Source organism: Candidozyma pseudohaemuli (assembly GCF_003013735.1).
Source record: "Candidozyma pseudohaemuli strain B12108 chromosome Unknown scaffold00017, whole genome shotgun sequence".
NCBI classification, from domain to species: domain Eukaryota; kingdom Fungi; phylum Ascomycota; class Pichiomycetes; order Serinales; family Metschnikowiaceae; genus Candidozyma; species Candidozyma pseudohaemuli.
In genome coordinates, this window is record NW_020194451.1 from 83,573 (window position 1) to 101,561 (window position 17,989).

At 46.7% G+C, this 17,989-nt stretch overlaps 11 protein-coding genes across 11 annotated transcripts; 6 read left to right on the plus strand and 5 right to left on the minus strand.

The window, feature by feature from the left end:
• Positions 1-256: 256 nt before the first annotated feature.
• On the plus strand, positions 257-1,501 carry C7M61_004709 (uncharacterized protein; the record flags this gene model as incomplete). Its single annotated transcript, XM_024860026.1, has 1 exon — positions 257-1,501. The coding sequence occupies one exon, from the start codon at positions 257-259 to the stop codon at positions 1,499-1,501; it is 1,245 nt and encodes a 414-aa protein (XP_024711776.1).
• A 1,592-nt stretch (positions 1,502-3,093) lies between these two features.
• ANT1 (Ant1p) lies at positions 3,094-4,152 on the plus strand (the record flags this gene model as incomplete). The annotated part of the gene is made up of 1 exon (XM_024860027.1): positions 3,094-4,152. One exon carries the CDS (start codon positions 3,094-3,096, stop codon positions 4,150-4,152), a length of 1,059 nt encoding a protein of 352 aa, XP_024711777.1.
• A 1,538-nt stretch (positions 4,153-5,690) lies between these two features.
• On the plus strand, positions 5,691-6,128 carry RPS23A (40S ribosomal protein uS12; the record flags this gene model as incomplete). The annotated part of the gene is made up of 1 exon (XM_024860028.1): positions 5,691-6,128. The coding sequence occupies one exon, from the start codon at positions 5,691-5,693 to the stop codon at positions 6,126-6,128; it is 438 nt and encodes a 145-aa protein (XP_024711778.1).
• An 812-nt stretch (positions 6,129-6,940) lies between these two features.
• Positions 6,941-8,173, minus strand: C7M61_004712 (uncharacterized protein; the record flags this gene model as incomplete). The annotated part of the gene is made up of 1 exon (XM_024860029.1): positions 6,941-8,173. One exon carries the CDS (start codon positions 8,171-8,173, stop codon positions 6,941-6,943), a length of 1,233 nt encoding a protein of 410 aa, XP_024711779.1.
• A 138-nt stretch (positions 8,174-8,311) lies between these two features.
• Positions 8,312-9,145, plus strand: C7M61_004713 (uncharacterized protein; the record flags this gene model as incomplete). The annotated part of the gene is made up of 1 exon (XM_024860030.1): positions 8,312-9,145. The coding sequence occupies one exon, from the start codon at positions 8,312-8,314 to the stop codon at positions 9,143-9,145; it is 834 nt and encodes a 277-aa protein (XP_024711780.1).
• Positions 9,146-9,768: 623 nt separating this feature from the next.
• Positions 9,769-10,326, plus strand: IMP1 (endopeptidase catalytic subunit; the record flags this gene model as incomplete). Its single annotated transcript, XM_024860031.1, has 1 exon — positions 9,769-10,326. The coding sequence occupies one exon, from the start codon at positions 9,769-9,771 to the stop codon at positions 10,324-10,326; it is 558 nt and encodes a 185-aa protein (XP_024711781.1).
• A 278-nt stretch (positions 10,327-10,604) lies between these two features.
• Positions 10,605-12,194, minus strand: C7M61_004715 (dolichyl-diphosphooligosaccharide-protein glycotransferase; the record flags this gene model as incomplete). The annotated part of the gene is made up of 2 exons (XM_024860032.1): positions 10,605-11,466; positions 11,959-12,194. The coding sequence occupies 2 exons, from the start codon at positions 12,192-12,194 to the stop codon at positions 10,605-10,607; spliced, it is 1,098 nt and encodes a 365-aa protein (XP_024711782.1).
• Positions 12,195-12,859: 665 nt separating this feature from the next.
• C7M61_004716 (uncharacterized protein) lies at positions 12,860-13,351 on the plus strand (the record flags this gene model as incomplete). The annotated part of the gene is made up of 1 exon (XM_024860033.1): positions 12,860-13,351. The coding sequence occupies one exon, from the start codon at positions 12,860-12,862 to the stop codon at positions 13,349-13,351; it is 492 nt and encodes a 163-aa protein (XP_024711783.1).
• Positions 13,352-13,379: 28 nt separating this feature from the next.
• MED17 (Med17p) lies at positions 13,380-15,078 on the minus strand (the record flags this gene model as incomplete). The annotated part of the gene is made up of 2 exons (XM_024860034.1): positions 13,380-13,395; positions 13,421-15,078. 2 exons carry the CDS (start codon positions 15,076-15,078, stop codon positions 13,380-13,382), a joined length of 1,674 nt encoding a protein of 557 aa, XP_024711784.1.
• A 98-nt stretch (positions 15,079-15,176) lies between these two features.
• Positions 15,177-16,628, minus strand: RPN3 (proteasome regulatory particle lid subunit; the record flags this gene model as incomplete). The annotated part of the gene is made up of 1 exon (XM_024860035.1): positions 15,177-16,628. One exon carries the CDS (start codon positions 16,626-16,628, stop codon positions 15,177-15,179), a length of 1,452 nt encoding a protein of 483 aa, XP_024711785.1.
• Positions 16,629-17,504: 876 nt separating this feature from the next.
• C7M61_004719 (uncharacterized protein) lies at positions 17,505-17,849 on the minus strand (the record flags this gene model as incomplete). Its single annotated transcript, XM_024860036.1, has 1 exon — positions 17,505-17,849. The coding sequence occupies one exon, from the start codon at positions 17,847-17,849 to the stop codon at positions 17,505-17,507; it is 345 nt and encodes a 114-aa protein (XP_024711786.1).
• Positions 17,850-17,989: the final 140 nt, after the last annotated feature.

Genomic DNA, 17,989 nt, shown 5'->3' on the forward strand with positions numbered 1-17,989 from the left:
GTAGTTTTTCAGCTTGAATTGAGCGATTGGTCAGTGCATTACAGTATTGTATGGACCCTGAGGCATTGCACCCATAGTATACTACTCCATAGAACATACACACAATAAGTTAAATCTTACAAACAGCAAATTCTTTATCTAGTTACTCTTACTGACTTTTATAACAACAGATAGAAGTCAATTGTCATTTTTGCCAAACTGGAAATGACATCACGTGCAGGTATCACCAAATCGGTACTACTTGATCCAACAAGCCATGTCTGTACATCAGTTCGTGGCCCACTTCCTCAAAAAAGAGGGGTACCTAGAGACTCTCAAGACCTTTGAAAACGAACATGGAAAGCCAATCTCTCCCCAATTGCCCCACGAAGAAGATCTCCACGATATCATCACCGACAGACTCAAGTACGTCAGCATTGAGGAAAAACCACAAAGTCTGCATGAAGTCTTGCTTAGCGAGGAGCTAAAAACGCTCAAAAAGAACCAATTCAAGGAATGGCTGGCTCCGTACCCCAACACACCACGAAACATAGCTGGTGTTGGAGATTTGGTGGTTGCAAGTGCCTTCTATGGAACAAAAGAGACCACATATGGGCTTTTTGCAACCGCAAAGATGGACCTTATAGTTTCTGATTTGGCTAGGAATACTGTTGTTTCTGTCAATCCCCGTGTTATCGGAACTGTGGTGAGAAACATCAAGGTAGTTGGTTCGTCCATACTTCTATGTGGTATGAACGGGAAGCTCTATGTGGGCCGTCTCGACGAGGAGAACAAATTTGAAGTAATCTATGAAGAGCAAATTCACACCAAGTTAATCACTGAAATCGTGCCTGTCCAATGGAATGACAAGAACTACTTGGTGACCATGGGTTGGGATTTCTTGGTCAAAGTTTACGAAATGAAAGAAAACGGTATTCAGGAGGCCTTTACGCCGTACCAGCTCCCCAATAGAGGCTTGTGTATGGACGCATGCGTCTACCAGGACCAGCTTGTGGTTGTGGTTGGAAAATCGGAAATGACCCTCATGGACGTACTCACTATCAACGACACCAAATTGGACCTTTCTTTCAAAATCGCCTTGAATGATGCCGAATTTACAGCAGCTGGATTCTCGCCTCATGCCGTGAAAATCTACAACGGTGGATCTGTTCCTTTGGTTGCAGTAGGTACCTCTCATGAGCCTTACATGCGATTAGTGCTTGTTTCGCTTAAGGAATTTGGCAAAGACGGTGATAGTGTTCGTCGGAATCAGATCATCACTAACGTTAACACCATGTCGCCACAAGACAAATACAGCCAGGCACTTATCAGTTGGAGATCTGATGGAAGTGGAATCTGGGTATTTGGAGAAGACGGAGTGGTTAGAGGCGTTGATTTGCTCAAAGAGGGTGTTGTTGTGGAGTTAAAGAGGGGAGAGGGGCGAATCAAGAGTTTTGATGCAATTGCAAACGGATTACTTGTGTGTGATACCGATAGGAACGTTGTGGAGTGGACCGTCTGATGAAGGTGTTTTATGGGCGATTGAGGGAATCCCGAGGGGAAGATATAACGAACATTTAGAGAAGAGCAGATAAACAAAAGCTACTAGGCTGTCTATCGCTTCTTGACCTATGGATATGTTAGAGCTAGACCCTGCAGTGGATCCTGATACCAATAGTCATCAATTTTTGTGAAATTCATCAAGGGGCTTTTCACGAACTCTTCGTCAATAAGTGAAATCTACGGATTCCTTACTCCAAAAGCACAAGCTTGTTGTCCATTATCTGGTTCCCCTGTCTCGGATATGTCGCATGGTAGAATCCACATTTGCAGCCATTAAGCGGTGCCACCAAAATCGGCAAATAACGAACCCCAATCAATGAACTTCATTTCGATAATCCAAGCAATCTCCAAATTCACCGTTTCCATCAAATCTCCCTTCCTCCTATCAACCAAGTCATGTTCACACCTTATCTCCGGCTAACGTCATCTCGAGACCTTCCGAGGATTAAGGCTGAGGATCTACGGAAAAGAAATAACCTCGAAATCAGCCGAGATCGAGAAAACGCATCTAGCATGGCCAACTAAAAGTTTCCACTCAAAATGCCTCATGAGATTTGCCCATCTGTGAGCGCCCTCTTGACTGTCTTGTGAAAATTACAGAAATCAGATGGGCCCACCTTCACGATCCCAGGGCCCGATCAAAAAAATTTTAGAAGTATCCAAAAAAACCAAAACCAAAAACCGTTGAATTCACCGTGGTGGTATTGGCTTGACAAAATAAACGTTGATGATGTCACCGTTCAGCGGCTCGGCTACTCGTCTATTGTGGTGTCTCAGTTGCAGCAGCCGCTGTGCACAAGCAACCCAAAATTCGGAAAAATCATATGTCTCGAGAAGCCAAGGCACTCAACCAAAACAAGCAAGCACAGAAAACGCAGCAAAATAGTGGTGCATTTCGGGTGACATGATTGGCTGATGCCGGTTTTAGAAGGTTTTTTTCTTTGGAGGCCGTTTGGGTGATAATGTGATTTGATCGTTCCGTTCAAGCGGCGACTGGTGCCTAAACCAGACAGAAGCTTCGCTGGGCAGGAGCCGCTCCCCGCCTGGGGGGAATTTAATTGGATGTACGGGTTTTTCAGGGAAAAATGAACCAATCCAGTCACCAACGACTCTGGCAAATGCCAACCTCTCGCTAAATAAACCGTTCTTTTTGCAACCACGGACCAAATGTGCATGTTATCGCGCACACGCCAGAATGTGCCAATGCGATTTGCACCCAGAGTTTTGGTCACGTGACCGCAGAAGAGAAGCAGCCTAGCAGGCTCAAACGGCCTTTGTTTTTGATAAAAATTACATTGGCGGGTTCCCAAAAGCTGGCTCTAAAGGGTTGTCTCATTAAAATGTTTTAATAACCTTCTGGTCCGCCGCCTGCCAAAGGAGGGGTCCGGAAGCGGCCATGTGGGGAATGCGATATCCTCGGCAGGAACAAAAAAGAAACCGGGGTCCGCAGCCTCATATAACCTCCTCACTGGCACGCTCAGCAGCGCTATTTTGCTACCACTTTTATTTATTTATTAGGGCTCCAGGTCTTTTCTAGAAAATCCCTACACCATGTCCCTTTCACCCCTCGAGAAGGCTGCCTCCGGCGCCATGGCCTCTGTGATTGCCAATACCTTGGTTTATCCTTTGGATTTGAGTAAAACCATTATTCAAACACAAGTCAAGAAACATGACAAGAAGGCCGGTGAAGAGACCGACACGGGCTTCAGCAGCTCCACATCGCAGGGTGAGGATTCTGTTTTCAAGCAAAAGGCCAACAACAATGGCCTCAAATACAAAAACACCGCTGATGTGTTGAAGAAGATCTACGAGAAGAAGGGCGTTTTGGGATGGTACCACGGCCTTCTCTCTTCCATTTTGGGCACAGCGGCTCAGAACTTCTCCTACTTTTACTGGTACTCCATCGTCAAGAGGGTGTACGGTCAATTGACCAAGAAGGGTGCCAATGCCAAACACTCCACACCTACCGAGTTGTTTTTGGGTGCCTTGGCTGCTGCTATCTCCCAGCTCTTCACAATGCCTATTGGTGTCATCACCACGCAGCAGCAAACCGACAAGCACCACCGTACGTTGTTCCAGTTGGCTAAGGAGATCTACGTCCATGACGGCATTGTTGGCTTCTGGAGAGGTTTGAGCGTCTCCTTGGTGTTGTGTATCAACCCAAGTATAACCTACGGCTCCTACGAGCGTTTGAAGCAGGTGCTCTACAACAACAAGCAGTTCTTGGGTCCTTTGGAATCCTTCAGCTTGGGTATGTTGGCCAAGTCCATGGCCACTCTTGCCACGCAACCACTCATTGTCTCCAAGGCCATGCTTCAGAAGAAGCTGCAAAAAGCCCCCGAGGGCAAGAACGGCAAGATCATCTTGCAAAAGCACGAGGAGGAGGAAGACATTAAGTTCGACAGCTTCATACAGGCCTTGAGCCACTTGTGGAAGACCGAAAAGCTTAGAGGCTTATACAAGGGTGTGGCACCTCAGTTGCTCAAGGGTGTTATCGTGCAAGGTTTGTTGTTTATGTTCAAGGACCAGCTCGACATGCTCTTCTTGTTGCTTTTGAAAGCGCTCAAGTCCAGAAAGACAAAGCTTTTGGCTAAGGCTGCTCTCAAATAAGCTGCAAGACATTATATTCATTTGTTACAGTATAGAACGGGCGCAGGATCGTCGAATGAGAACGAACCGGGAAGTGTTGTCTCTAGCGTTCTGCTTCAAGTCACATAGGAATAACCTACTTATAGAGGATTTGTGTAGACCCAGGGAAGATTGGGAATGTGTAATATATCGTTAAGTATGGAGAGCCCCATATCCTGTCAATTGTAATGTGCTATCTCCGAGTGATGGATAGTAGTTCCAGCTTAGTGATTTCAATAACACCTTATTGATTTGATGCTTTTGACATGACTTATCGTCTTATTTGACGATCTCAAATAGTAGAGAGAGTAAGACTTAGCTTATCAGTACATCAATAAAATATTCTGAGATTAGACTGTGCATGCATTGCAGGGTCCCCAGGTATAAGAATAGCAGAGGTGATAAAGTATAATAACACCAGAGTTCTCACAGGTTCAATATTTCGCTTTGAGTAAAACTTCTCCTAATTGTCAGGACTATATAGAAGCTGCAAAGCTTATCTCGCTTAGGCACTCTATTGTGGTCTCGTAGCTTCAAAGCCGCATAAGGTTCCGGACTCGGCACAGGTATTCCGAAAAGCTATACCTTGAAAATCTATTATAGAGTAAGAAAAGCGGAGAGCAAAGCTTCTAGAAACATTTCGATAATTAGATGGCATTGTTTGTGGCCTTTTGGTGAAGACTGTGGGAGACCAGATATGAGCCTCTTACGCAAGGGAAGAGCCAGATTTGCAGAGATCGAGACACTTTCCAGAAATTTAGTATTAGCCAGATGTCCCATAATTAGCTTGGCAAATCAATCCACAGTTTTCAATGAGCTGCTCAAAGCTATGATAGCCTGTTAGATAGTGATATTTCACTGCTCATTTTGCAACCATAAATTGCACCCAGTCATGACAGTGTTTCCTAAGACGGAACAACATACCATTATTTTTTTGATCTTAAGGTAAGTCAAACCCAGCGAAGTCAACAGCTATATGCTTCTGCTATCCTTTTTAAGAGTTAGGGATACCATGATAGCCCAATATAAGCGCCGTATGAGCACAGACCTCTACTTCACATCAATCAACACTAGCCCCCCTCAATCAAACCATTTTAATACTTTCTTAATAACTTACCCTTTCAGATTTTCGACACCTATGACTTGGTTTCCTTTCGTACTAGACTAATTATCGGGGTCTCCTCACTCTCCTACCATGTCCTCGGTAGACCACAGCAGTCACAAACAGGGTCCCCCTTGAACTACTTCACCACATTTTCGAATCCCCTTCCTTCAAAATCAACCAACCCATAAAACCATCAAATACTCCCCAAAACCTGCCCTGCCAGAATTGTGGGAGGGTTGGCTGGGGGGTTCGCAGGGCTGTAGCCCTAACCACACTCGGTCTCACGTGAACAGTGAGGCCCCTGGGCATCGCACTTCCGTAGCGAGCTCACGTGATGCGCTCGCGAGAAAAAATTACCCACCAAAAATCTTCACCTTCAATTCAGAACTTCCCTTCTCATACAACTTCTTCAAACATGGGTAACGGTAAACCAAGAGGTCTTAACTCGGCCAGAAAGTTGAGAGTTCACAGACGTAACAACAGATGGGCTGACCAGGCTTACAAGTCCAGATTGTTGGGTACCGCTTTCAAGTCGTCTCCATTCGGTGGTTCTTCCCACGCCAAGGGTATTGTGTTGGAGAAGATCGGTATTGAGTCCAAGCAGCCAAACTCCGCTATTAGAAAGTGTGTCAGAGTCCAATTGATCAAGAACGGTAAGAAGGTTACCGCTTTCGTGCCAAATGACGGTTGTTTGAACTTCGTCGACGAGAACGACGAGGTCTTGTTGGCCGGTTTCGGTAGAAGAGGTAAGGCTAAGGGTGATATCCCAGGTGTCAGATTCAAGGTTGTCAAGGTTTCTGGTGTCTCCTTGTTGGCTTTGTGGAAGGAGAAGAAGGAGAAGCCAAGATCGTAAGCTCCTTGCCTCATGTGTCATATCAATAAAATAATAACGTTCCGACGGGCCGCCACGCAGTTTTGCTGCTGTGGGTTGGTGATGTAGAGCCAGCTGTAAATTTTCAAATTTCACTACTTGATGGTAATTTTTCACCCATCGACGGTGGGGTACTCGATAGAGGTGATCCATCCCTGTGATCTGCCCATACAGTTTAAGGAAAGTCTTACTATAGCGTTCAACGAAAAGTCTTAAATAAGTGTCAGTTAGGATATTATTTGAATGCAAGAGTTTGATGGATAGATTATGCGTTCGTCATTTTCAGTGCTGACTGACGAGTGCAACACACTGCATGATCTGATCTGTGAGTTTCTTAAAGCTCCAACACTTTGATGAAAAGATTTCTGATGTGTATCGTCAAATCTTATTCCAATATGAGTAACACTTTACCATTTATTGCTCTGTGATTTGTATCAGCGTTTCTATGTGAGGCGTGGATCATGGCAGTGAAGCCCTGGACTGAATACTCAGATCCCACATACTGAAAAAGTGCCTTATCCATCTGAATATCATGAATGGTGAAGATCTGAGTAGGCTTCTACGAGAATGAATGTAGTAATGTGGTTCTTTATTTTGGGTCTCTTTATGCACCTGTTGGATAACTATCTACCATTCTGGTAAGCGCTCCTGTGATGTAACCGGCTGCAAGTCGTACACTTGAATATTTCATATCATGATTGAAGCCCATAACCTGATCATCATTCAAATACATGCGCTACTTGTCCACTTCTTATTCTACGCTCCCGTCTCGACTTACTATGACATTTTTTATATTACATGGAGAGGTTCTTGCCCTCAATGGAAGGTCCGCTTTTCTTGACCAGCTTCTTACGCGAGTTGGTCATCTTACGGTTGATTCTGGTGAAACGCTCGTCAGTGCCTCCCCTACCCTGTCTGGCCAATAAGCTAGCATCCACTCTTGGAGCGATCTTGTACGCCGTGGTTCTAGCACTTGGAATGGCGGCTCTGTTTCTGCGCTCAGCCTGCTGCTCGTAAAGCGACTTGGGCTCGATCTGCTTGGAACGCTTCTTCAGCTGCAACTGGTTCAGGAAACGCAGCTTGTTGTAGTCGTGGAAACGGATTGTTCTATCCTTGTATGAGTCTGACTTGTTGAGAATGGGTCTGGTCCAGTCGCCGATCAAGCGGTCGACAATCTTCTTTAATGTGGGCTCTGTACGCTTACTGCGCTGGTAGAACACCAAAACCTTACCAATGCCGGAAGCGACCAAGTGGTCGGTCTTGATAGGCAAAGTTGTGAGGGAGTGGATCAACTCTTTCTGGATCTGGTAGGCGGGCATGGAGGCGTCGGGCAAGGGCTCGAGCCACAAACGCACGGCCTCAAGAAGGTTGTTGTCCAAAATGGAAATGGCCAAGTCGGCCTTGCTCATGGTGTCAATCACCTCCCTTAGAAGCTTGAGCTTTTCCGTGGCAATCTGCCCGTTGGAGTTCTTTTCCACGTCGAGGTTCGCAGCCTCGATCATCTTGTTCTTCAAGAAATCAATCTTGTCGTCTTGCATGCGCTCCAAGTCGTCCTCGTCGGCCTTCTTTCTTCTCACTGTCTTGTTTTTCACCGCCTGGTCCATCTTCTCCTCCAACAAACGGCGTCTTCTGGCCGCAGGATCCTCGTTCAGGTAGTCGATACCGTCATCCTCCTCGTATGTAGCAGGAAACAGCGCCTCGGGTGCCGGCGTGGCCAGCTCTTCTTTGGCGGTTCTTCTGATATTCTTCTTTTTCGTCTGTTCACCCAGAGCATTCTTGTGGCTCTGCATGCTGTAGATGTCTTCGTCGTCGTACTCCTGACGCTCCTCCTGAGGAAGCTCGGGATCGAACTGGGGCTCTGGCTGGGCCTCGTCGACGCCAGAAACATCGTTTTGTGGGTCCTGGTCGTCTTCTATGTTTTCCTCGCCAATCGTATCAGGAAGCTCCTTATCATCGTCATTCTGGAGAAAGTTCTCTTCTGCACGCTGCTCAGCAGTCTCCAACGCAGAGGGCTCTTCAGTGGACATGGTGAAGAATTCCTCTAGCTGTATATGTATATTTGAGAGCTTGGTGATGGTGGATGTAGTCTGTGGTGCACGGGTGCGCAGCGGACCATCAACCTACACCTACTCCAGATCTCAAACGAGTGCTTACACCAGTTTGCTATGTCCCAGTACATTGGCAAAACCATCTCGTTGATTTCCAACAAGAACCTTCGTTATGTCGGTATCTTGGAAAACATCAATGGCGAGGATGCCACCGTTTCCTTGAAGCTGGTGCGTCCCTTTGGCACTGAAGGCAGAATGGCTGCCCAAGGTTTGGCCCACATGGAGGTCATGCCTGGTGCTGATATTTACGATTTCGTGGTTTTCAGAGGCACAGACGTCAGGGATTTGACTGTTTTGGACGAGGCCATCGAGGACGTCAAGCCTCAGCCTTACACTGGTGCTACCTATCCTGCTGTTCCTACTCAAGGAATGCAGGCTGGTCCTACAGGAGCTCCTTCTCAGGCTCCCAGCGGTCCTGGTGGTGTGGCGCAGCAGCAACAGGCTGCTCCTACCGGCTCCTCGGAATCCAAGACCGCAAAGGCTCCTGAGTCGAAACCATCTCCTACTCCAGCTTCTAGAACCAAGCCCGAGCCAAGCGCCACCACCAAGGAAAAGAGCCCTAAGCCTGTCGACAGACCAGAGCCCGAGGAGCAGTCGGGCGAGTTCGACTTTGAAAAGGCCAATGCCAGATTTGAAAAGAAGACCGCTGGCGACCAGAAGCCCAAGTACGACAAGAGCTCGTCGTTTTTCGACACCATCTCGTCCTCGAACACGGAGCGTGGCAACATGCGCTGGAACGAGGAGCGTTCGCTCAATATGGATACATTCGGCCAGGAGGGTTCTCGTGGTAGAGGCAACTGGCGTGGTAGAGGCCGTGGCAGAGGTAGAGGTGGCAGAGGCCGTGGCGGCCGTGGAGGCCGTCGTTCCGAGCCTACACCTGAGTGGGCTTGATTCAGCCGTACATAGCATCGTCATAAACGAGACAGGAGGGTGACAGTGTAGTGCAGTGGGTGGTTCATGTATTTGGTATCTGGGTGTTTTCCGTTAGATCGATAATTTTGATGTGGAGATCTAAGTGGATGGAGGAGCTTCCGAGTGGTTGATATCTATTTTTAACGGGTGGGAAAAATTGCTACCTATCTTAAGACGGTACCTAGATCATCCATCACCTCATTAACAGTTGGTGAAGAATTTCGCAGCCATTTATGACACTACAGGTTCTTACAATACAATGATAATCTGAGTAGCCCAATAACCAAAAAAAAACTTGAACAATGATCGCTCTCCTACAAACTCTATTCAATAGTGAAAAATGCAACTAGTTCTCCCGATTGTGTCGCTGCCAATCTCAACCCAGTAGTCCCACCTTCTATCAAGGACCCTGGGATCCACCAGTAACCATCTTTCCAACATATACATCTCACCATCAACTAAAACCAACATTCACAACCCAAATCGACCACTAAAAAACCACTCTTTTCGACTTTTGACAAACCTCCACCTCCAATACCTCTTACCTCTCATCCACCCTCACCATCTCCAAGTCGCACCATCAACTACTACTCACATCTCCCATGTCCACCCTCCGCTACACATACAACACCCTACTGTGGGCGCTACGGGCGCTAGCCTTCCTCCACTTCACACACGTCCACATCTACGAATACACAGAAACTCGAGGCGAGTCCATGCTCAACACCATAGCGTCTCGTGGAGACTTTGTCCATGAACTGAAGCGCTACCGTCTAGGACGTGGTGTACAGATGGGCGACGTGGTGGTGATGGCCAAGCCTACAGATCCAAAGGCTCGTGTTTGCAAGCGGATTCTGGGGATGCCAGGGGACGTTGTGCTTGTGGATCCGTCCAAGTCTTCTGAATTGGCGTATCTGCCTGCGGACCAGGTGCTGAACGACGGCTACAATCGGTACATTAGGGTTCCTGAGGGCCACGTGTGGGTGACAGGAGACAATTTGAATTTATCTGTGGATCTGCGGACCTTGGGGTGTGTGCCAATGGGGTTGATCAAGGGCAAGATCTTTGCGGTGAGTCTGAGCAGCCACGGGTTGATGGGCGAGGACGGACGGTCGTTCTTGAACCTGCGCTGGGTGCAGAATACCTTTGTGGACGAGTGACGTAGAGAATGAATGAATGATAGAGACGGTGTAGGAGGGTCTAATGAAAGCTCTTTTGCAACTTGAATGAAGGATAGCATTGGAGACTTTAGGTCAAGATATAAATGAAGGATAGCATTGAAGACTCAAGGTCAAGATATAAAGAATAATAATCGGTTCAATTGGCAGATCTGGCAGTCAATCGGTACCGCCATGAAATATTTAATGTATCATTTTTAGCAACTCAGACCAACCCCATGGCTACATCAACGGCTAACTGAACTTTTTCTATACATAACTTATGTGGATGCCTCGACAATGGTACGCTGCTTGGTTAAGGACTTCAAGGCTCTGGCACCAAAGATAAGAGCAGGAGCAGTGAGGGCCGCCACAGAGAAGATCGTGGTGAAGATCGACGCAGACAAGTAGTAGCGGAAGAAGGTGAATTCGAAAAGGGCAAGTGTAGTAAGGAACCCGCCCTTGAATGGAATACCCTGGTTAGCCACAAACAACGAGTTGCCCACAACGGAGAACCAGGCGCCCACCAAGCCGAGGAAAAGAGCAATTGCCACACCGCTGAACGCAAGAGGCACAACAGGGTTGACGGTCTTGGGGTCCTCGTTGAAAATGTGGTGGATCTCAGGCTGGGCTCCGAGTCTCTCTGGAGCCTCGTAGTTGACAGATGACTGCAAGGCCTCAGTGGGGATGAGCTCACCGATCAAAGTGTACAAGTTGCCCTTCTTCTGCTCGCTAGCAGCAACAAGGTAGACGAAAACACGGTCCTGGAGCAAAGCAGCTGGGATCTTGTTCACGAGAAGCAGCAGCGACACGGTGTGTTTCTTAGCATCGAATTTGGGGAAAATGGCGTGGTCCAAACCGGCATCGTTGGAGAAGACGTAGTTCAACTGGTGAGGCTGGGTTTCAGCACCCTTGAGCTCGACAGTGAGTGCCAACTTGTCTCTGACAGAATCGAGGGTAACTCTATGGACGGTGTCGGATTTGGGCTCAATGTCAAAGGCCTTATTGCCGTTCACGGAAACCAGGCCCGACTTGATGGAGTATGACAAGGCGCCTGCTAGAAGCGGAAGCCACGCGGCGGCTTTGAAGAAGTGCATTGGTGGTTTCTGGAGAAGTAGGTATTGGTTATAGAAACGAGAAACGCTAAACACTTTGACGTGGTCGCGAGGCTCCACGCAGGAGGCACCACAGGGTAGGAAGTGGAGGGCACTAAATGGGTTTATTGGGATGGAGTTTTGGAGAGCTTTGATGAATTGGTTTTCGAAGATTGAGTGAATTGTATGATTGGCTTTTTTGGGGCAGGAATTGGCCTTGTCTGGTTGCATAATTGGGGTCTTGTGTTGAACAGAAGGGTGCTTAGACGTGGAAAATAGGGTCATCGAAACGTTTTGGGTTCGAATCGATTGAAATATTTACAAGATCGCCTTCAAATGATACCTTACAGGGCTTCCCTTTTTGAAACTGGTGCTTTGTCGCCAGATGTGAATGGGTGCAAAATGCGACATACTATGGGGACAATACGGGCTAGAGCAATGGACCACCAAATGATCGAAGTTTCCTACAACTTGGTGTATTGAAACAGTTTTGCATTAAATAACTCCTTCTCTGGATTCCAGGAAGCCGTAGAACGCTTACCCCAAACGGGTGCCGAAAGCAACATCCATATCGGAAAGAAGCCTTGACCGATTGGACGAAGCCTTGGATTTTCGAATAGCAGCTCTAAGGCTGGTGCTGCTTCCTGGTTCTTTTGCAGCTTCATAACCGCCACCTTCAGCATTTGGTTCGTTGCTTGAAGGGACTTCTGCTCTGTCCTCAGAGCTTTTGGATCCAAGCTTGGAGCGGAACCATTTCATGAGAGAGACGAAGACCATACTGGGAGAAAAGGGAATTGATTATTTGAACTGATGAAAATAAGAGATGTTTGATCTTGAAATCGAAGGGAGTTCAAGAAGAAGACGGGTTTGTGGGAGGTTAACTAGAATGGTTGCAAATCGCGAGTCAAGGCCACAAACAGAGGCAATGATCTGGTAACCACAATGTATATGGTCAGCATGGAAAGGATAGACGCTAAATTGCAGTAATCTGTGAAATTTAACACTCTTCTTCAAGGATTTGGTGCCCCAGTACCACACATTCTTAGTATGGTGCATTTCGTCAGTAGCGAAGTGATCGAAGCACCAAAAATCTCCCATTTTACCCTTCGAGGATAGTACTCGTCCAATTTCTTCTTGAAATCGGTGCTTTAATGTGTTTTTATATTTATTACTCATGGCTTTAGTTTAAAAGTAGTGGGTGTTTCTAACAATTTGCCTCAGTTCCGCAATATCACCCATATCTCACAAACATTAGTCAGCTTATAAATCACAAAACATTCCAATATACTAACAAAACATATATCCCTCACTTCTCTTCATTCACCATTCCATTACTTACCTACAACAAAAAATTTAATCCAACTCTCATACATTAGGCCGGCTCCACCTCGCGTACTTAGAGTTCGCGACGCATCGCAACTCACATACTACTCTTCCTTGCCATGCAATTTTTGACCGCCAACATCGTGCTATACATCCGCATAGCCTTCTTGCTATGGTTGTCTTTCATGCTCCTTAAGAACCCCTTGGCTCTCACCAACGCCAACTTTTCCATTCTTTTGGGCCAGGCTATGCGTTTGCCTACCATCCAGGTGACCACCACCAACCCACTTTTCGGTCTCATTGCCGTGTTCCTTTCAAGCTACGCCTTGAGTGACTTGGTTCCCCTCTTGTCGGAGAACATTCCCTATTTTGAAAACCTCGTGCCCGTGCGTTTGATGTTCAACTTCGTCTTGGGCGCTTTCTGCATTTCTTCCAACTACGGCTTGGTTGCCAACAACCTCGTCTTCACTTTTGCATTTTTGGAAATCTGGCTCAACTTCTTGATCTACAACAACTTGAAGACCGAAAAGTACACGCGTGTCAAGACTTATCTTGAGGAGCACGGTGAAGAGCTTAGAAAGACCGCCGACGCGCAAGTCGTGCCTCTTTAGCTCTGGACAAAGTTAAGAACGGTCCAGTTCAAGCTCTCTTCGATCTCAAAAATGTCCGTGAATGACAACTGGAGCACGTTCGTGCCCAGCTGGTTTTGTTGAAGGTCCTCGATGTTGGCATATTTAGAAACAGTCAAATTCATGATCAAATTGACGAAAATGTCTCCAGCCGTAACATCAAGCTCGACCAAGAGGTGCTCTTTGGTCTTGAGTTTTTGTAGAATAACCTTGAATTTCGAAAGTGGCTTCTCCACCGCTTTTTGGAAAGGGTTCTTGACAGGACTTCCCTTACGGAGGTTGAGGTACTTGTCCTCGATTATCTCGTATGAGAACTCCTCCAGATTGAGCTTTTTGTAGATCTTGTTAATGATTGTGTGCATGTTCCTGACGTTGATCTCATGCCTTATGTGTCCTATGAGCGGACGGAGGATCAACGGATGCGAGTTGTTTTGCTTCCACTTGGTGAATGAGGTTGGAATCTTCTGCTTCAATTCGAGGTTGTACTTGTAGTAGCAGCACAACATTAGCTTAAGGAAGGTAAGGATTGCTTGTGCTTTTTCGTTATTTTTTGAAGATTCCTTGTTGATGTTCTGGTAAGCGTTTTCGAGCTCCTCTTCATTGTTCTCATCAAAGATGACCGACTCGATCTCGATCACCAGATCGTGGATCTCGATAATCACCTTGTTCGAGATAATTGACACATTATAGTTGATAAGATACTTGGCCTCCCTAATGAGATGATACAAGAGGTCATCCTCAAAAAGAAAGTACCGGGCCTTCTCAATATCGTTGATCACTCTGTACTGGCTTTTTTCCTCCAACACGCTCTTCTCAAACACAGACTGACCAGTCAACACAAAATCGTCATCAAACTTGCTCAATATCCTCACTCGAGTGTATTTATTCGACTTGAGACTGAGCTTGTGGTTGCCCGTCATAATAGGGCTAAATGTAAGTTCTCCTGTCAGTTCATCTTTACGAAGCACAGCCAAGCCCTGGTCAAAGTAGCTCAGACCAGAGTCTCCATAGCCGTATTTCACACCAATAGCACGGTTCCCCGTCAATGGGTCTCTGACTCTGAAAAGCACCTCGTCATGAGCCAATACCTGGTTAATCATGTTCCAGTAGTTGTGCTCTATATTGACTTGTTGGCGCAACAGCTCACCGGCCGATTGAAATAGCGTTTTGATGTGATTGAGCGATTGGTATTTCCAGCCAAGGCCAATGTTCTCTGCCTTGGATCTTTTTGCTTCCTTTGCATTCTTCTGTTCTTGAGCATCAGCATCCTGGTTCAATCTGTCTGAGTTCAAGGATCCCAAAGGAGCCACTTTACTGAGATGTGGCGATATCGTCGACTTTGTGATGCTGGGTTTCACAGCAGACATTAGAAGGGAAATGAAGTCTAATGAGAGTGAGGTCTCGTTCATGGCAAAGTTGATGTGCCCTAGAAGTTCAAACTTCTGTTTTTGGAAAAGCTGAGTGGCTGTCTCGGTATCTTCAGCTTCTGCAGCTTCATGGTCCTCTGCTTCCTCGTCATTGGATCCCTTGTTGGCAATTTCTTCCTCGAGTTGTTCTTCAGTCACATTGAGAAAAGACTGTCTCTCTAGTAATATACGTGGAATTAGCTCAGATATTGGGATTTTCTCTTCATCTTGCATGAAAGGGTCTTCAGCTGTACCGTAGACATCCTGGTCAAACCGAAGAGTCACGTTTTCAGGTTCTGGCATGGTGTTGTTGAAAGTGGTAGTAGGTAATCAGTTGGGTGCGAAATGTGTTGATAGTATCTACAGGCTGCGTACGCTATTATTTTGATGATCTATGTAGCCTACTCCATGAAGTCGTCCAAGTCACCGTCCTCGATTGCCTGCAATAAACCCATCTCGTCGTCTCTGGACTCCAAGTTGTTCTTGGCCAACTCAGTCTTGCTGTCGTCGGAGGGGTACCGCATGGCTTTGACGGAGTCATTATGCAAAGACAAGCAGAAGCGGATTCTCTGGTCAAAGTCCTCCTGGGGCAACTTGGTGGAGTACACGTCCAACAATTCCTTGCTCTTCATGTAGCTCTGTTCGTGATTGAGACTGGCTTCTATCACTCCGTCTCTGATGGCCTTGGAGACAATGTATTCGGTGGCCTCCTCTGAATCAAGGTGCAACTTGATGCAAATGTCTCTCAAGGAAATCTTGGAGTACGAGAGTGAGATCACTCTGATACCGGTCTTGATGACATTTTGACGCAACCGCGACACCAACGTGAAGTTGTCGTCCTTGACGAAAACAGCTTCATACTTGTTCAACACCTCTCCAAAGAGCTTCAAGTCACCGAGACGCACTGCTTTCGTCACCTGGAAGTATGGCTCAAGGTTACCTGACGTCGATTTGAAAACCTTCAATTCTGGGATGTCACCCATCAACAATTCAATGATGATATTCAATTTGGTGGCTGCCTGCAAGAAACCGGTAGCCAATTGCGTCTGGGGAGCTTTTCTGATGGCAGCCACTACACACTCGTGCGCTTGCGAGTAGTCCAACTGAATAGTGTTGATCCTCAGCAAGTAGTAGTAGTATCTGGCGGTGAGAGCGTTGGCAGCATTTGTGGGGAAGACAACCTTTTCACACAAGTTGGCCGCCTGTGAGATCTCGTGCGTGAGTAAGTAGTTGCGCAACAACAAGTTGATCACCATGGCGGTGGTTTCGTCGTCGTGTCTCAAGGTGGCTGTTCTGAGAGCGGCCAAAAGCGCCGGTCTGATCAGGTACAAGTCGCCTCTCAACTCGTGTGTACGGGCAACGTAGAACCACACCTTGACCAGGGCAAAGTCCAAGGTTCTGCGGTTGTAGGAGGCCAACAAGGCAATGACATGTTTGTTGAACTCGTCCAAACGGTCCAATTCGTGCGTATCGAGGAGGTAGAGCTGGACAAGAAGGTGCATGAAAACATTGATTTCAGGAAGCACATCGCCCGACGTGGGAGCGTCGACTTGTGTCTTTGGTAACTGGCTCAAGAGGGTATTTCTGGATGGGTGCTCCACTGGAAGCGTTTTAGCAATAACCAGCGCCAATGTATTGGGGTCCTCGACAATTCTGCGTCTCAAGCCGCCCAAGTCACGGTGCACCTTGGAAACGTATCTGTTGTCGAAGTTGGCAGCTGCTTTCTGAAGCAGGCCAAATGCCAGCTCGATTTCTTCAGTTAAGCTGACGGGCGTGGGCTCCTCTTTGGGAGGATCCTGTACTTTGGAAGCAGCCACCACGGAGGCGTCGGCCATGTCAACGTCGGCGGTCATTGTGGATGTTGGGATTGCGTTGATACGTTGGATTGGTGGTTGATTCTGGCGATATGATATTGCCACTACGGTGCAAGGGTGTGCGCAGCTCCACTGGGCCTTACACAGTGGGCCACTGGTGGGTAGAATTTACCAGGAATGGTTGTAAATATTAAGATTATTTTGTGACTTTGTTATTTTGGGATTCTGATATTTCGAGTAGTCAAATTTTTGCTTTCATTGTGAATGATATGATTCGATAGTGTAAGGGTATGGGGTCTTGTAGGTATTCGCAGCGTAGACTGGCGAGCAAGACTAGTATGAGTGAGTGCCCCAAAAAGACAACATAGTCAAATTTGCAAGATATTTGGTGAGGCTTACTTTCTTTGGAATTTGTTCTAAAAGCGTGGTTTCGAAAAACTGTCGAATTTCATCGATCAGATCGATTCAAGTAGCATTGGCCCTAACATAACGATCCCACTATGTAGCCATTTTGGCATAGTAATCAGGGCTTTCGAATAATAGGTCGGCTCTCACTCCAGCTTTGTCGTTTAGCTGCAACAGAGGCACAAAGTTGTAATTTGACGAAATTCGGGCATATTCTACAACTAATGATCAAATCCAACGACCACCAGAAGCACCTTTGAGAAGTCAGCCCAATGGACTGTGATCAGCTGAACTAACCCTTGTGAAACATTTAAATACCACTGTGTTCTTCAAGCCTCTCGAGCGAAATAGCAACAAGAACCATGGAAATAGAAGCCAAGCGGATTATACTTCTATTGGATCTATAGACGTATTAAGCTTGGTATGATTGATCAAACCTTCAAGGTGCAAAACCAACTCCTGTTTGGGTATAGATATCGAAAACGACCACATAATCATCCTGTGCCACGCTTAGATCCACCCGAGAAACACAACCTTGGTGTCTCCAACAAAGTGGAATCCAATTGTGTCCTTCTCTTGCTCAGAGTACACCTGGTATGGACCTTCGTGCTTCTCGTTTCTCCATCCAGCCACAACTGACAATTTCTTGGAGCTGACAAGAATCACACCGGTGGCGTCCTTTGGTTTATCGTAGTACTCGCCACGATCTTGGACGTTCTTCACCTCGAAGAAGTCCTTCAAGTCAATTTCATCAAGCGACTGGGGAAACAGGTTTTTGGTCCACCACTGGGCCACAATGCCCAATTCGGTTTCCTTCTGGTCTGGCAAAGTGTATGGGCTTGCAAGGAGTGACATATTTGGAGAAAAAGAAGGAGTGGTTTTGAAGTAATTTGTTTACTCGCGCTAATTTACAGCCGTACAGAAATGGCCACAATTGATCCAAGTGCCATATGAGCGCGGCTCCAGTTGCCAATTGTAGATAAGCGTCTTTTGAC